Raw genomic sequence first — 17,864 nt, 5'->3', positions numbered from 1 at the left:
ACCAATTTAAAATAATAACAGTATGGCGTGTGTTTTCCCACTAAGGTATCTGAGAAGAAAGGGGACAACCAGGTGCCTGCAGCCATGAAGCAGGATCCTCTGCCCAGAGAGGAGCCTGAAGAGGAGGAGTTACAACTCACCCTGAAGAAAGAGGAGACATTGAGCGAGAAGGAACCATCGCGCCTGAATGCCCCCAACACAGACTGCCACAGAGCCACACCTGTCCTCCACAGTGAACTGTGTCCACAGTCCGAGTGGAGACATCCCAACCAGCCACAGTCAGACAAACTCAACGCTGAGCAAAGGGACCAAGCTGATGGAACCCTGTCTAAGACCCCATATCCATACCACTGGGACAACAACAACAGTAAGCCTGGGTATAGCAGTCTACCTGACCCAAGCACACCTGTCATTCCGGTAGCTAAAGACACAGACAGTCACGGTTATGGACATGGTGGGAGGGTGGGGAAGGTGCTGCCCATGTGTAAGCAGAGCCCACCCCCACTGCAGCAGTACTCCACAGAGCCAATCACAGACAAACAGGACTCCCCCAGTAAAAACAAAGAGATAAATCAGTGTCACATGCCCATGCCAACAGCGTATTCTAAGGACAACCTGGGGGTCATGTCCCCACTAGCCAAGAAGAAGCTCCTCTCCCAAGTCTGTGAGACAAATAATTACTCGTTCAGTTCCCCTCCTCTTCCTCCTCCCACTCCGTCAGCCAGCGTGGGTGATGTGAGCGACAGTTGTGTTGAAGAGGTGGTGAAACTGAGGCAGGACTCCCTGCAGGATAGCCCAGAGATGGCACCCATCTTCAGGCCGTCTGTCATCCAGCACGCCCAGAGCGTCAAACCCCAGCAAGAGAGGAGTCCTCTGGGGGATCTGTCTGAGCCCTTCACTTGCAGAGTGAGCCACTTCCAGCCCCAGCTCCACCCCCCCTGGCACCCCTACCTCCACAGGACTGAGACCCAGGATGGAGAGGAGAACGCAGGGGAGACACGGATGCAGCAGCCCAGTCAGGCACCACCAGGCTACGCAGGTGACTGCTACTCCTCCCCTCACTTGCACAACCTCTACCGGCAGACAGAGAACTGTCTGAGTCAAGAGCGAATGGACAGTTATCCCAACAGAGACAAACAGGAACATTTTATCAGGGAACGTCAGAGCAGCGAGGTATTCACCTCAAACAATTCTGACAGAGAATGTTTGGCTTACAGAGCTCCCCACTTCTCTGAGAGGACACAAACACATGGGGATAGACCAATGGATGAGGAACCTCAAGATTTCAGTATTTCCAAGCCTGTCTCTCAAAGGATGTCTTTCACAAAGCCCTCTTTCTGTGGCCTCCCGTATCCCATGATACACCAGAGTTTAGACTGTCACCCCAAAGCGTGCAGAGTCCCCCCCATGACTATATCTACGACCAAACACCTGGACCCCCTTCAGCCCTTCTTCAACCCTAAAAGCCATGCTGAGACTGTCGGTGCCTCCAGACCCAGTAAGAGAACCCTGGGGGAACTAGAGAACGAGGGGGTGCCAGACCGCAAGGTGCGAGTGGTGACCCCAATGCACCCCGCCGGCTCTGTCCGCCGAGGCGACCCACAGGGGGAGGAGCTCAAACCAGCCGAACCGGCGCACGCCGTCCACTTCCACCTCCACAGCCACATTCCCGAGGGCCACACCTACCCTCCCCAGGTGCCCTTCTACCCAGGGATGTACCCCGGGGTGCAGGACGCCCTCCATCACAACCTCCAGTACCTGAAGAGCCAGACAGCCGTGTCCCCCCTGGTCCCTCCGCTAGCCTTCCACTCCATGATGCTACAGAGGCAGCTGATGGCCTCCCAGCCCAGCCCCCACCACTTCTACAGGCACCCTGGGGGGGCAGCCCTGTACGGGGACCTCCTGCACCACCTGTACCCCCTGTCCACCCTCACCCACCCACAGCTGTCCTCCATGCACCCTAGCACCAGACTCTAACAGACGGACCCACATGGAGCTTAACTGTCTCTCCCTGGGACAGTGGATCTAGTATTCTATTCTTCAGTAAGCATGACAACACTGATTAACTGTAGATGGTGGATTAACTCTTTAGTCAGGCACACAGTTCCATTTTTGTGTATTTTTTGTTTTTTTGCACTGTATCACCACTTAGTTACTTTGGATAAATTTGCACTCTATGTAGTGTTTGTGTTCACCAACCAGGTTGTTTCTCTCACTCAACAGTCAGGTTCTTATTATCTTTGAGTGTGAAGGGAGACAGAGAAAAGCCATTGGCATGCATGTCGGGGGGATAATCATATTTGCTGGGTCTCCAAAGGATTGGATTCCAAATCACTGCAATGCAACAACTTCATCCTCCAAATGTGTTCTGGGGATTTTATCAGGTTGAAACACTTAAAAACATGAGGGGACTATCTAAAATAAACTATTTTCGCAAGATTTACCATCGGAAAAGTTAATGCAACTGTTAAGCATTCGGCTACTCCACCTTCAATCAATGTTCTGGATCTGTTTACAGCTCTCTAGCGTGGTGCTGTGGCCTGTTTGTGTTCATGTATTAGACCACTACACGTCTTAGAAATGACTGTGTTAAACCAAGGTGCTGTACAAAACCACAAGTTCCTGGGGTATTGCATGTAGATAACAGCTCATTTTCATCAGAACACCCAAGCTGTGAAGATACCACATTTGACGTTTTTCATCCGTTTTTTTAAGGCAAGTCAGATCGTTTGTCAGGAACATTCTCTCAAAATGTTTTGTTGACCCTTGAGAGGTGGGAAAGTGACCCAGATACATTAATATATTGAACAGAAAGTATTTGTACTGCGCTTAACATGAGTCACTGATGCTGCCTACTGTGACATCTGACAGCTCAGATCTTGACATAGCTCTGAAACATCACTGGTCTAAGGCTGTTTACTGCGCCTCCTTCATTCAACAGCATAATGCATGATAAATACGAATGTGTCTTTTAGATGATTGCTTTGTGAATATCTGTGCCTTTCTTAATCTTCGATTAGGGGTTGCAGCACTACAGTTTTCTATCATGACTGACTTTCAGGAGACTGTTGTAGGCTTGGCCTACAGTATGTGCAGCCCAACGGAGTTGGATGTGACCTGGACGCGCCAGCCTCAGTTGAAGACCATTGTCCAGCCCAAGAACTGCATGTACATTCATTTTTGTTTTTAAGCATATTTGAGGTTATCTGTATAATGGAAAGCGCTATATAAAAGAAATATATTATTATTACGGTTATAAGGTTCCATTCTATCATCACATTGCAGTGCAAACTCATTGGACTGTAATTGTATAGTACCATAGTTACTGTTTAGCACAGGGATAGTTAAGCGCTGGTGTAGAGAATGGCTACTAGGATAGATTTATGTGCCACTGCCAGACACAGTGATCAAAAGGCAGCTTGTAGCACCCGAGGAATAATAGCACCTGGTCTGTTTTAACAACCATCATAACTGCTTTTAATGGGTATTTGGGACATGTGAAATATAGGTAACACATTTGCTGTTTAAATTAGTTGTAAAGCCAATCCACAGAGATTTAACAGACAATTAAAGGAAAACTCCACCCAAAAACTATCTTTTGGTATTTGTTTCATTAGTCCAATGTTTTGCATGTCAGCAAGTTTTCAAGATATACAACTTTCAAGATACAGAAATACAGCCGTTATGATGCATTTCGCATCATATGATGCTGCGTATTTCTGTATGTTTAATGTTACATCTTGAAAACTTGATTGCAGACATGCAAAACATTTTGGGACTATATCAACAATGGACTAATGAAACAAATACCAAAATATAGTTTTTGGGTGGAATTTTCCTTTAAGATAAACATTCATTCACAATTACATGCTCTGAATGTCATGTTTTCCTAAGCAGCTTAAATAACTGATGTTTAGGTTCCTTAACATTCAAATCCATTCTCTGGTATCTTTTTCTGTCTGACGTCTAATAATGTAAATACTGTTGACTTCTCTCTGTTATGTGTAATATGTTATAATCTGTAAATAGTATAAATGCATACAGCTGGTTACACAATCTAGATGTGTCACAGGTCACCTTACTATTAGATCTGAACACTAAAGTTAGGACATATTTTTTATTTGCTTGTTTTGTGTTCTTGTTTTTGTGTTTTTCTTTAAAGTGTTTTTGATACTATGTGCCATCTGTTTACCAATCATTCAGCTGGCAAACAATAAGAAAAACATTTTGTATTATATGATCCTCTGTATATTTAATTAAAATATTTTACTATCTACGAATGTCTTTCTCCCCTTAATTGTGGTGGTACTATATATACCACAGATGGGTGGGGTTGGGAAATGGAACTAATTTCCTAAGAAGATTAATGGTGAAATTGTGAAACATTATGTAGACCCAACTACAAATCTATTTCAAGGCATTTTACCAGTGTTGGGTCATACTCTAGACCTCCTGTAGTTCAGTTGGTAGAGCATGGCACTTGCAACGCCAGGGTTGTGGGTTCGATTCCCACGGGGGCCAGTATGAAAAATGTATGCACTCACTAACTCTAAATCGCTCTGGATAAGAGCGTCTGCTAAAATGTAAATGTAATACTCATGTCTTAACCACTGTGCAATTTGCTGACAGTATGTCTGGAACGGAAGGTTGCTAATAATTAAAAGAAAGGTTTTGTGTTCCCATTTATAGTGGCTGTATGCGGACTGGTAATACGTTTTCAGTTGAAAGGTCTGATTAGGGAGTGATGAAGTGTCCATATATTAGAATGGTCTTGGCTGATATTGGGTGTTATCATCAAATTCTGTTATCTAGGACAAGCAGTATTATTCACATTAAAAATGACTGCAGTGGTCATTTATATCAGATAGTTATATGCAATGTTACATCAGTGAGTCTGCCCTTTCTAAAAGTGATTTGAGTCACGTTACCCACAAATGATTATACAGTGTTTGCTGCAGTATGTGGCTATGCTTAGCCTGCTTAAGGTATTGTCGCCACCTCCTGGTACAACTGCACTATGTTGGAGGATATTTTGGTTACTAGTTTTTACATTTACAAATGGCACAATACCTTCAGCAGTCTAAAGTAAAAGCTCACATAAAGCATTAGTTGGACCAAATCAACAAAGAAAGTTACAAAAATGTAGTAGAAATGGGTTTTAATCCAGAGCATGGAAGACCGTTAGATATCTTACAGTATATGAGTGGAGGGAAACAACATAATCTAATACATTAGGGCTACACAAAACATCAACAATACGCATTTTCAACAATAACAAATCAGAAATGTCTAGTACAACCATTAGCTTCAAACATATTCCACCAAATATTGTTAACAAATACTTCAATTGAATTAAAAATGAGAAACGGCATGGTGCTTTGAATTCCTGTGTATTTTAGCAAGTCTAACTACAAAAAAAAAGTGCAAATGATTTGGTACAATAATGATACATCTACAATTCAAAAACATTTCCTTAAAACCAATTATTGTCATTGTATTGTAAAAAGAGAAAGTGATAACTGGCTCAGGCCACGGTGTACTGTGCATTAGTTTGGTCCACTAGAAAGTGTCATGTCCCATTTCAATCATCAGGCCACTGCTTATATTGAGTGCAGTGCAAACCTGAACTTCTTTCTCCTCCTCTACTGGCCTATAACATCATTTCATGCAATGCTTACATTAGATCCACCATTCGCTGTGTCTCTGATAAGTGTTCAATATATATCGTTTCAGTGATATGTTCTGGTTAGAAAGGCCTCCAATGCATTAAGGACTATTATCATAGTCTATTATCGTAGTGGTTAGGTACACCCTGTCAAAAGAACCACGAGAACGTTATTCATCCCAAAGGTCCCACATTCAGACATTCACAAGTGTATTTGCAGTCCATACATGCTAAGATTCCTACAGTGAGTATTTGGACACTTGGGCATAAATTCGATTAAGACAGTTTCATTAAGGACGGTCGCTTAGTCATTAAGAAATTCCCCTAAAACACCTGAATAGGTCCTATTAGTAAAAGTTAGAGGCATATTTGGGCCACTGGCGACCCTGTCTTCAGTCCTTAGTCCCAGGTAAGGTCCCTTGTTCAGTCAGACACCAGGCTTTAGGGTTCATCTTCTCCCTAAAGGACTTCCTCAGTTTGTTGCGTGGAGCAGGGACGGGGGCAGGCCTGGGGGGGACATCAGGAGTCTGGGGGTACTCCAGCTCCAGCTGGGGAGGCTCCATCTGGCCCAGGGGGGCGTTCTTTCTGGACAGGCCACCAGGGTTCCTCTGCAGCTGCTGGATGATGGCAGAGAACTTGGCGTCCAGCGAGGGCCGTCCTGTCTTGGTTCCTGTCTTGGTTCGCGCCCCAGCCCCAACGTTGTCCTTCTCCTGATACGGAGGAGGGGGTCTGGCTGGAGGGAAGCCGTAAGGCTGCTTGTCAGCAGGTGGGGGCGGGGCACGCCTCTTCTTGTTGCCATTGGAGACAGAGCTGGAGCTGGGAGTGGGGCTGGGACAGGGACTCTCTTTGCCCGGAGACAGAACACTCTTCTGCACCACCATGGGGAGGGACCCGTCAAACAGAGTGGACCATTTAGGAGGCTCCCTTGCCTCCTCCTCACCAATGAGGAAGCGGCCCCCTGTTTCCTCGATTTTGTTGTGGATGATGTCGGTGATACTCTCAAACTTTCCAGGAGAATTTATACCTTTAGAACAAATGGGGAAAACTGACTAAATTAATCATATAGTATATAAATAGTGTATGACAGCTTACCCAACACTGGTTTCTGTAAGGCAGTTTTACAGAAACTTAGTGACCTCCTCACAGAAGAGTTCACATGATCTGATTGATTAATATTAGATTTATTTATTTTGATTGATTGCATTTTATATTTAATTTGTGTGTATTGCAGGGCTCATTTAAAAAATAAGTAAGTTGTATTTTCTCACCCAAAACTGCATATCAGCAAAATCTAAGACAATACAATATGTAGTCAAAGATTTTTAGGGCACTGGACTTACTCAGGTCATTGTAGACAGAGTCGGCCTGTTTGGTGAGGAAGAGTGGGGGTGTCTTTGGCGACGTAACCTCAATCTTCATCAGCTCACTACAGCAGTGCTGCCACTGACCTGGGAGAGACAGAAAACAAATCAGATCAGAGCGTTGGGTGGCGAAATATGAATTTGATTAAATCTCTGAAAGAAAGAGCATGAGATAAGGGTTTTTGCTAACTCTTCCAAACACTCACTCTGGTCGTAGAAGTGCTGCCAGAATGCCTCCATCCAGTCCTCCAGCTCCTCCCTGCTGTCAGTTGTGAAGACGTTGGTCAGAGCACCCCCCACCACTGGGTTGGTGATGGTCAGACTGTTGGACCTCTTCTGAGGGCCCTTATCCACCACACGGATCCTAGTGTCCTGGACAGAGAAACAGCAGAGGAGAGCCCAGGGATGACACACTGAAAACTAACAGTTACGTGCTGTTCTATCACAATCACCAGGGTCGGTTACCATGGCAACATCTACCTTGTTGATGGGTATGATGAGGCTGGGCTCCACCTTGGCAGTGATCTCCTCAGGGGTGTAGTAGCAGAACAGAGTCCCAGCCCTGAGCACACAGTACAGGCTGCAGCACCGGGACAGCCCCTCCACACTTTGCTGGAATAGAAGACAATTATTATTTATTATGGGTATTATGTAGTGAGCTATGGTAAGACATTGGTTTACTTTTCTACGCCACAGAATGGTATGTTATATGACTAAAGAAGGTTTTAGCTCTGCTTATCAGGGCTTGACTGGCAGGGTCAGATATGGTACTATAGTTTGTCAGGGAGCAGTCAGAGGGTTGATAACAGTTAGCTCACCTGCTGAATCAGATAGCCATTCATCATGTCCTGGGTCATACAGATGGGCTGGGCAACTAGACGACAGCAGAGGTTCCCATAGAGAGGCAGCCAGGAGGACGACTCAGCTAAAGAGAAAACAGTCCAAACAAGGCATGTAAGGCATATTGTGACAATCCTTTATGAAGCCAAAAACAGGCAATGAAATGTATCTGTAACGCAAAGCAGTATATAAAAGAATGGACAATGAAGTGTTGCTCTGACCATCCTGGAGGACTATGAGAGAATGGGACTGGAAGCCCCCATCGGCCCAGGCCAAGCCCAGAGAGGTGTACGCCAGCAGGCTGTACCTTGCCCCCCTAGGAAGGACAGACAGAGACCCAAAGTGATTTAACATACAAGATTAACCAGATGACTGACTAGGCAAAAGGCAACAACTGCCTAACCAAAAGGGGTGACTACAGTACATTATAGCTGGCACTATAGGTCAGGAAAGAATCTGGGCCCTACCCATTACATATAATCAGCACCCAACGTTGTTCCTGACCATGAGACCTGACCAGGGAAAACTCTGGGCCTTAACTACAGCTCACATACAGGGGTATTGGGTTGGACTGCAGGAAAGCGTCGGGGTCTCCAGCTTCAAGCAGGGGGCAGAGTTTCCTCCCAGATGCCCTGCCGAATGAACTGCGGAACTTCTTGGCCAGTTTCTTTGGGGTGTTGACCAGGGTGGTCTCCTCCTCTATGGCACAGCTATAGAGCTCCACCTTCAGCTCGAAGGCAGGCCCAACATCGTTACTGTCAATCAGGAGGGAAATGTAAGACTCAGAACACTTATAGATGCATTCTCAAACTTTTGTATAATTTCAGCCAGTAGTTTTGAAAGTGGTGCTCACAAGCCAAAAGTGGTCCCCATTTTTTGTGTACTATGTCATCCATTTCGTGTGATATGTTACGAATTCTGCAATTTGTATGATGATATACGAATTTCGTAATTGGTTTGATATGTTACGAATCCAATTTGTGCCATATGTTACAAATTTGGATAACGGAGTGCATCTTTAACAAAAGACTGGAAAGAACATGATAGGGTCCTGTAGACATAGAACCAAGGTATCCCATTTCAACAATATGAGTTTGTATTTGTGGGGAATACTTACAAAACCGTTACACCCTCAAAACAAACATCCGTCATAGATCTGTCCACAACCACCATCTCAGTGTCAAAAACTTCTGATCCAATTCTCATCAGGCAGAAGATGGCAACCCGCCGTGAGCCTAAAACCAGGATTCACAATCATAACTACATCCAGACTCAGAATACATAAATAAATAATAATAAATAATATGCCATTTAGCAGACGCTTTTATCCAAAGCGACTTACAGTCATGTGTGCATATATTTTTATGCATGGGTGGTCCCGGGGATCGAACACACTACCCTGGCATTACAAGCGCCATGCTCTACCAATTGAGCTACAAAAGACCACACATATTTTGAATATTGGCAAGGACATGGCTTGTATATGAGAATTGCTTTAGTTATTAGGTTGTCTCAATGAACTGAACTGAATTTCCAGAGCTTCGGTTTTTCCTCTGTAGCTTTCCTTTCCCTTCACTGAAAACAATAAATGACATAAGTTACTCACTCCCTTTGTTATTAAAGTGGTCTGAGTCTTTCCACATCAACGGTATCCGCAGCCCTACAGTGGAGGACAAAGACAAACCTGTCAGTAAATGAAAGAATCCCAGTATACTTTCCAACAACGGTGATAAGACAAGCGGCTCGGCTCAATATCTAATGATCTTCATGAAATATGAAAGGAAACATATGATACAGGACAGTCATTGTTCCCTTCTGACAAAAAAGAAGGATCTTACCAGACAATGCCACTTTTCCTCTGCAGGCCATATGATCATTTGAAATGCGATCTGATAGTCTATGGCACACAAAACACATGATAAATTCAACTTCACTTATGGAGCACGACTTCACAAACAAACACACATAACCAGAAAATAGAAGGTCTGATATCTTTACCTCCTCCGAGATGCAACTCTCATATCGTGGTCCTCCTTCTTGTGCATCTCTGTCATGTAGGCCTTGATCCGAGTGTTGCAGGTCAGGAGGTTCTTGGAGGCATTCAGGATCTGCTCTCTATTGGTGCTGGCCACCAGGAGCTTGTAGGCCCCGTCTCGCATGCGGATCTCAAAGTCTATCTTCTCCTGCATGTTAGTGTCCTGTAGGAGGGGGATAACACCATAGCAATAGAGATAATTACAATAGTGTGGATTCACAGGAGACAGGTAGCTAAGGAGTTTGGTGATATCCTCTAGCTAAAGGATGTGACGTGTCACAGACAGGAGACAGTGATGGGTTTTGGGTGAGAGAGGTGAGGACACAGATCTTGATGAAAGAGGGATACTGGAAGGTAAACATCATTAGAGCAAAGACAAAATGTGAAGAATGTTAAATGGGTCAAAAACACTCATTTGAAACTGAAACAGAACTTAATCCATCTGAAGTAAAGAAACTCAAAACATGACAAAAATGTATGGTTGGGCAGACTCAAGCGATTGACAGGGTTTAATGTCCATGAGGTGCATGACATGTTGGGTGGTCTTTGCTAGAAAACAAAATCTATCACAGTATCACATAATTTATTAATATGGAGATGTACGTAGGTGGTTGACAAGATTCTAAAAGAGGAAAGCTAACAAATAAACCATTAACATAGGGATTATGACTATGTTTATTAAAGGACTAAATAATTTGTTGTAATTTCTGTTTACACCACTCAGACATCTGATGGTTGGTAGAGAGGCTAAAGAAAGTATAGGCTATAGATAGTATACTGTTCTATGATTATTTAGCCTTAATTTCTCTTTCAATATGTAAACATCATCATTCTCCTCTATTTTGTCACCTGTAGTTTCTTAGAAATCTGTTTTATGTACAACAAATTAATGTCCTCTAATTTCATGAGTGTCATTCAGATGTGGACATCTTTTCATGCATTTTGCCTGCAAGAACATTAGTTTGTTAATAGAGCAAAAAATAAACGTTTCAATAAACATGCAAAGCAGAACTGTTCTTCACGACCACTGAAAGGGTGTCATAGAGGAGAGAAAAGGGTCCTATCTATACAGCTAGCAGATTGTAACGGGCCAATGTGACGCTACATTAGCCGTTACCGGACAGGTACTGTTTGGCGTAGCAGAGAATTTTCGACCAACCTTAACTTGGCGATGATACCATCTTCGTTCTCGATTCGGACAATACATGTATCTTCTAAAATTTCGGTATCCAGTTGCAGGCAGTTCGTTTTCATTTTGAAAATGCTCCGTTATAAAAATAAATCAATTTTTTTGTTCCATGACGTAATCCAACAAAGTGTACACCTGTCTCAATCAATGAGAGGAGATTTGAAATAGACAAGATGATTCTACGTGCTATGCCAAACAGTACCTATCTTGTAACGGCTAATGGAGGATCACATTACATAGCCCGATACAATCTGCTAGCTAGGTCCTATTTAGAAACAGCCACCATCAGAAGGAAGTATGCATCTCCATAAGTGTCAGTATAAGTGCCTAGAGGCTATGTAACCAAGTAAAACTAATCTCCACGATGTATTTCACATCATCGTGGAGATTACGTTTGCTTGGCTAGAGGCTGGGTTGTTTCTGGACAGGGCCAGAGTGGATTAAGTAACGACTAACGTATCAGATACATAATAGATTGAATGGAGGCCAGTGTTTTACAAATCAGTAATCATGAAAGAAAGCATTGGAACACAGCTAGCAAACCACTTTAATATTTCTGCATTCACGTTAGCTAGCTAGAGCACAAATTATAACACTACTGTAACGCTGTGTAGAAGAAATTGTTAGCTCAGCTGGATACGCTTGTTAGCTAGCTGACGCGTTAGAAAAGCATCAGTTAGCTAACGTTTGCTAGCCTAGTAGTTAGCTAATCGTTTGACAACAAACAAACTGGCACATTACCTCTGATTGCAAGAATACTGTGTTCTCTCTTATTTTCTTTCTTTTTATCTCCATGGCGAGAGAAGAACACGATGACCTAGCGCTTGCATTTCTCCTAAAGTTTTGAACTTCCCGCTGATAGTCCATATTCGCCATTCGTCCAGACAAGTCCCCAATGCTTCTCCTATCAGTTCAGTGATGACGCGTTCCGCTGCCAAACAAAACTGGATTCTACCATTTTCAAATTCGAATTTCGAGTTGTTGTGAAATATTCTATGGTGTCTGATAACAACAGTAGTGGCGTGTGTTTGACATTATCTGTATGTGTGTTGTTATTTCCAAGTAATAAGTAAAACATTACATTGGTTCATGCATTTTACGAAGATATGGTCTGATTTTATACCCCGTCTGTCTCAGAGAATGGTCACGCCCAATTGTCTGAGCTGCACATTTTGGGATGCGAAGCAACAATAAGAATTCAATGGCCTGACAGTTAATAACTTATCATTTATGAACTTAGTTGGCAATTTGTACAATTACATGACTATTTATTCCATTCAACAAATGTAAGTTATATGACGGCGCAAAATATATGCCATCATGTGCAACGCTGTTTGCAAGGCCACTGTTCTGGTTCGTTTCGGTAGCCAGTAAACGCGACATCGTAGCTATTTTACTAGCAACATTCCATTCATATTTTGTTGCTGATCGTCACTAGCTAATATTCTTTCCCTCCACAGCTTCCCAGACGCATCTACTATAAAGGAGATTGGGGAGGCTGTGCTCACTAACGTAATTCTTGCATTTTTAACAATTCTTTTTTTTTATGACATTGTCATGCAAATACAGGTAAACTATATGCATGCGAGATTACATGTATACACAGCTCGAAATATATAATGTTGTACATTTATAAAACACCATATGGGGCTATGTATTGGTAGCAACAGCCTGGCTAGCTAGCTAGTCGTGGTGAGCCATGCATGGGGTAGGAAGAGAGGCTAGCAGCGTTAGCTAATAGCTAGATACATTAAAAATGACCTGTTACATGTACGACATAAGCTGTTGTACACAGTTAATATCGAATGCCGTTATGTGTCATTGCTTAGCTAAATACTTGAATTGCATGTGCTCGAGTCTGCTGTCAACCCAGCCTGGTCTCATAGACAAGACGTAACATAGTAAACGTAAATCCGGGATGCTAAAATTAGTATGATCAGTTTGGTATGCTTACATAAAACCAGGGGTGAAAGTAAGGTGGTCCGGTACGATGTCCCGGCAAAATAAAGAGTGGAGGTACACCTTACCGGTAAAACGTGAGCCTATCACAAAAAACTATAGGCTATTAAAATCAAATCACGTTTTATTTGTCACAGACACATGTTTAGCAGTTGTTATTGCGGGTGTAGCGAAATGCTTGTGCTTCTAGCTCCGACAGTGCAGTAATATCTAACAAGTAATATCTAACAATTTAACAACATACACCCAATACACACAAATCTAAGTAAGGAATGAATTAAGAATATATACATATATGGACATCATTATTTAACATTACTGCATGTCAGCCGCATGAAAAATGTGTGCTCCAAATTGCGTTGTGGTTTGAGGAGAACACTTACATTTTGTCAAGGTGTAGATGAGTGGCTGAGATGCTCACGGACGACAAGGCGGAGATAAGTGGCCGAGACCGAGATGCCCGTGGATAACAGTGGATGCATCAATTCAGGCTACAAGTGTAGGCCTAATGACAATCACAGAATGCCATTACAATACACGTAGGTGTTTTGTAACAGATGTCTCTTTGCATTCATCAAATTGCGGATGCACAGTGCACTGTTGGGGTTTGGATGCTGAAACTATTTTGTGAGTTAATGAATGTGCGTGGGTAGCCTACAGGAGCGCTTTTGTTAAGTGATTGTTTTACAATCAGATGAAAACATCATGATTGGTTGTGTTTATGCTACAAAAGGCATAGGCGGCGTGTTCATAAGGCTAGGGGAAGCTAAGCTTTCCCTAAAGTAAATTAAATTACCAAAATTATATACAGTGCATTCAAAAAGTATTCATACCCCTTCACTTTTTCCACATTTTGTTACGTTACAGCCTTATTCTAAAATTGATTAAATTGTTTTTTCCCCCTCATCAATCTACACACAATACCCCATAATGACAAAGCAAAAACAGGTTTTTAGAAATTTTGCTAATGAAAAAATAAAACTGAAATATCGCATTTACATAAGTATTCAGATCCTTTACTCAGTACTTTGTTGAAGCACCTTTGGCAGCGATTACAGCCTCGAGTCTCATTGGGTAGGACGCAACAAGCTTGGCACACCTGTATTTGGGGAGTTTCTCTCATTCTTCTCTGCAAATCCTCTCAAGCTCTGTCAGGTTGGATGAGTAGCGTCGCTGCACAGCTATTTTCAGGTCTTGCCAGAGATGCTATATTGGGTTCAGGTCCGGGCTCTGGCGGGGCCACTGAAGGACATTCAGAGACTTGTCCCGAAGCCACTCCTGCATTGTCTTGGCTGTGTGCTTAGGGTCGTTGTCCTGTTGGAAGGTGAACCTTCGCCCCAGTCTGAGGTCCTGAGCGCTCTGGAGCAGGTTTTCATCAAGGATCTCTCTGTACTTTGCTCCGTTCATCTTTCCCTCGATCCTGACTAGTCTCCCAGTCCCTGCCGCTGAAAAACATCCCCACAGCATGATGCTACCACCACCATGCTTCACCGTAGGGATGGTGCCAGGTTTTCTCCAGACGTGACGCTTGGCATTCAGGCCAAAGAGTTCAATCTTGGTTTCATCAGACCAGAGAATCTTGTTTCTTATGGTCTGATAGTCCTTTAGGTGCCTTTGGCAAACTCCAAGCGGGCTGTCATGTGCCTTTTACTGAGAAGTGGCTTCCGTCTGGCCACTCTACCATAAAGGCCTGATTGGTAGGCCCCGTGTATCTCAGTTGGTAGAGCATGGCGCTTGCAACGCCAGGGTTGTGGGTTCGATTCCCACGGGGGGCCAGTATGAAAAAATTTATGCACTTACTAACTGTAAGTCGCTCTGGATAAGAGCGTCTGCTAAATGACTAAAAATGTAAAAAAATGCTAACATTTCTAAAAACCTGTTTTCGCTTTGTCATTATTGTGTGTAGATTGATAAGGATTATTATTATTTAAATCAATTTTAGAATAAGGCTGTAACGTAACAAAATGTGGAAAACGTGAAGGGGTCTGAATACTTTCCGAATGCAATGTAGCCTAATTAGCATACTCCTGTTTATACAGAAATATATAAAATAATTCAAAATAGGCTACTACACCAGAAAGCATAATTTGGCCACAGAGGATCATTAGCTTCTAGTTTTTTTTTTTTTTTGCTGTGGATTGTTTTAAATTGCATAACATACAGTCAGTCGAAAGTGCCCGCAATTTGGGCAGAGCGTGCTGCAAAAACCAAATAGATGATTGTTGAGTTGCGACTGTCAGTGATAAGCAGAGAGACCCAGCCAGGCATATCGCAATATTTAAAAATACAATTGCGGAAAAACTGTTTGGAAAGCAAATGGCTATTGCTGTACAGAAATGACAATGAAAAGACTCCAATCTGTCTTTTAGTTAGGCCTATCAAAATTCTTAACTGAATTGAACGAATAGTAGCCTATCTTATTGGCACCTGCGGAGAACATCGGCCATATCCCTGGTGAGTGTGCATATTCACTGTCTTTATCATCGTGTCAATGCCACTTTTGTTTGTTTTTGGACAATAATTTTCTCCTCCAGGTTAGATGGACGTCATATTGTATTTGTCTCCCTTTTCGTAGGCCGACTATATGGATCAGACATATTTTTTATCCATCTGTTTGTCAGTGTCAGCGGAGTAGGCTAACCTGTCATTTTTGTGGTATTAAAACAAATGTGTGCGCGCACTTGGGTGTCTCGTATCGGTAAGCAATTAAATCTACTTTCACCCCTGCATAAGACCGATGGTTACTTAAGGCAAAAACTAAAGTAGGGTGGATGGGTGGGCGTATAACGCAAATGTCTAGCAACCCAAAGGTTGCGAGTTCAACTCTCATCACGGACAACTATAGCATTTTAGCAACTTTTCAACTACTTACTACTTTTTATCTACTTTGCAATTACTTAGCATGTTAGCTAACCCTTCTCCTAACACCTAACCTTAACCCTTTTAGCTAACCCTTCCCCTAACCTTAACCCTTTTCGCTAATCCTTCCCCTAACCTTAAGCCTTTAACCTAACTCCTAAACTTAACCATAACCCCTAATTCTAACTCCTAACTTAGCCAGCTAGCTAACGTTAGCCAACTAGTCACCTAGCTAGAACTTGTAACATATCATACGTTTTGTAAATTTGTAACATATCATACGTTTTGCAAATTCGTAACATATTGTACGTTTATGCAATTTCTTAACATAATACAAATTATAATTTGTAACCTATACGAAATGGGTGATGGACATCCACAATTTAATACATACCATACGAAACATAACATATCATACTAAATGGAGTGTCTCGGATTTACATACAGGATAATATGAAACGTTCTGAGACCAGGTAACAGCAAACCAGCCTCAACCATATTGCTGTCACTGTCATCTATTGTTGGCTCGTTGTTGATATTTTATTTATTTATTTAACCTTTATTTAACTAGGCAAGTCAGTTAAGAAAAATTATTTTGTACAATGACGGCCTACCAAAAGGCAAAATACATTCTGCGGGGACGGGGGCTGGGATTAAAAATAAACAGAATTTAGGACAAAACACACATCACGACAAGAGAGACACCACAACACTACATAAAGAGAGACCTAAGACAACAACATAGCATGGCAGCAACACATGACAACACAGCATGGTAGCAACACAACATGACAACAACATGGTAGCAACACAAAATGGCATCAGCACAACATGGTAGCAGCACAAACCTTATTGGCCACAGACAACGGCACAAAGGGCAAGAAGGTAGAGACAACAAAACGTCACACGAAGCAGCCACAACTGTCAGTACGAGTGTCCATGATTGAGTCTTTGAATGAAGAGATGGAGATAAAACTGTCCAGTTTGAGGGTTATTTGCAGCTCGTTCCAGTCGCTAGCTGCAGCGAACTGAAGAGGAGCGACCGATGGATGTGTGTGCTTTGGGGACCTTTAACAGAATGTGACTGACAGAACGGGTGTTGTATGTGGAGGATGGGGCTGCAGTAGGTATCTCAGATAGGGGGGAGTGAGGCCTAAGAGGGTTTTGTAAATAAGCATCAACCAGTGGGTCTTGCGGCGGGTATACAGAGATGACCAGTTTACAGATAGGGATAGGGATCTGCAGGTCTTTTTATTTTACAAAGGTAGTTGTCAATTAGGTGACATTAAATGAAGAGCATTTATAGGGACAAACTGTGTTATGTGTTAATAACATGAAGACTACGTTACCCAGTAGGCTATGTGAGGGGGGGAAGTTGAAGTATGCCTTGCATGGAGATTGCTAGCTAAAGTATCAGTTTATTAAAAGTAGTTCAACCTATGCCCCGGTTTGTCATTATTCAAAGGAACAAACATAACATGGTGTCAGAAGTGGGATACTTGATAATGGACTTAAGGAGAGATTGCTGCGTGAGCAAGTTTTAACTTTGGATAAAGCAGTGAATATGTGTGGAGCAGCTGAAACCACCAGAGCACAAGCTAAAGAGCTGAGCAGGGATGAGACGTCAGAGCAACACACACAACGCTTTACAAAACAAAAACAAGCAAAAGAGAAAAATCAAAACACTACATGTGGAAAATGTGGAGTTATCCACATGTCAAAAAATTGCCCTGCATATGACAAATCGTGTAACAACTGCGGGAAAAATAATCATTTCTCAAAATGCTGCAAAGCTGAGGCTACAAAGAAAAAGGTTCACACAGTCAAAGAGGAGACTGAAGACTTCTTTGTTGATTCTGTGGAAATATGCAATGCAGTAAAAGCTGAATGGATTGTGCCATTGACTGTGAATGAAACTATAATACCATTCAAGCTCGATACTGGAGTTCAGGTAAA

General features: G+C 42.6%; 2 protein-coding genes across 2 annotated transcripts in view; one reads left to right on the top strand and one right to left on the bottom strand.

Annotated features, from left to right (window-relative positions):
- The window catches only part of LOC311110846 (AT-rich interactive domain-containing protein 5B-like), a 68,789-nt gene extending 64,554 nt beyond the window's left edge, over window positions 1-4,235 (top strand). Inside the window, exon 10 of the mRNA XM_084153438.1 lies at window positions 46-4,235. Within this exon, the coding sequence (XP_084009564.1) occupies window positions 46-1,977 (1,932 nt within the window). The 3' untranslated portion in view covers window positions 1,978-4,235. The remainder of the gene's footprint in view (window positions 1-45) is intronic.
- A 908-nt stretch (window positions 4,236-5,143) lies between these two features.
- Window positions 5,144-11,986, bottom strand: rtkn2 (rhotekin 2). Its single transcript, XM_084153325.1, has 12 exons — window positions 11,832-11,986; window positions 9,865-10,064; window positions 9,705-9,763; window positions 9,473-9,526; window positions 8,984-9,101; window positions 8,421-8,621; window positions 8,088-8,182; window positions 7,845-7,951; window positions 7,507-7,638; window positions 7,233-7,398; window positions 7,006-7,113; window positions 5,144-6,689 (listed from the first exon to the last, which is right to left on the bottom strand). Exons 1-12 carry the CDS (start codon window positions 11,964-11,966, stop codon window positions 6,058-6,060), a joined length of 2,007 nt encoding a protein of 668 aa, XP_084009451.1. The 5' UTR covers window positions 11,967-11,986; the 3' UTR covers window positions 5,144-6,057.
- Between the last annotated feature and the right edge of the window lie 5,878 nt (window positions 11,987-17,864).

The sequence above is a fragment of the Coregonus lavaretus genome (genome assembly GCF_964263955.1).
Source record: "Coregonus lavaretus genome assembly, chromosome: 36".
NCBI lineage: Eukaryota > Metazoa > Chordata > Actinopteri > Salmoniformes > Salmonidae > Coregonus > Coregonus lavaretus.
Note: the sequence above shows the minus strand (reverse complement) of the source record. Positions and strands in the feature narration are given on the sequence as shown.

Coding starts and splice junctions, on each gene's coding strand:
- rtkn2 (XM_084153325.1), bottom strand. CDS start 11,966: ATGGCGAATATGGACTATCAGCGGGAAGTTCAAAACTTTAGGAGAAAT. Junction 8,183..8,420: donor CAGTCCAACCCAATACCCCT/GTATGTGAGCTG, acceptor TGTCCTTCCTAG/GGGGGCAAGGTACAGCCTGC. Junction 7,952..8,087: donor TCTCATAGTCCTCCAGGATG/GTCAGAGCAACA, acceptor TTTTCTCTTTAG/CTGAGTCGTCCTCCTGGCTG.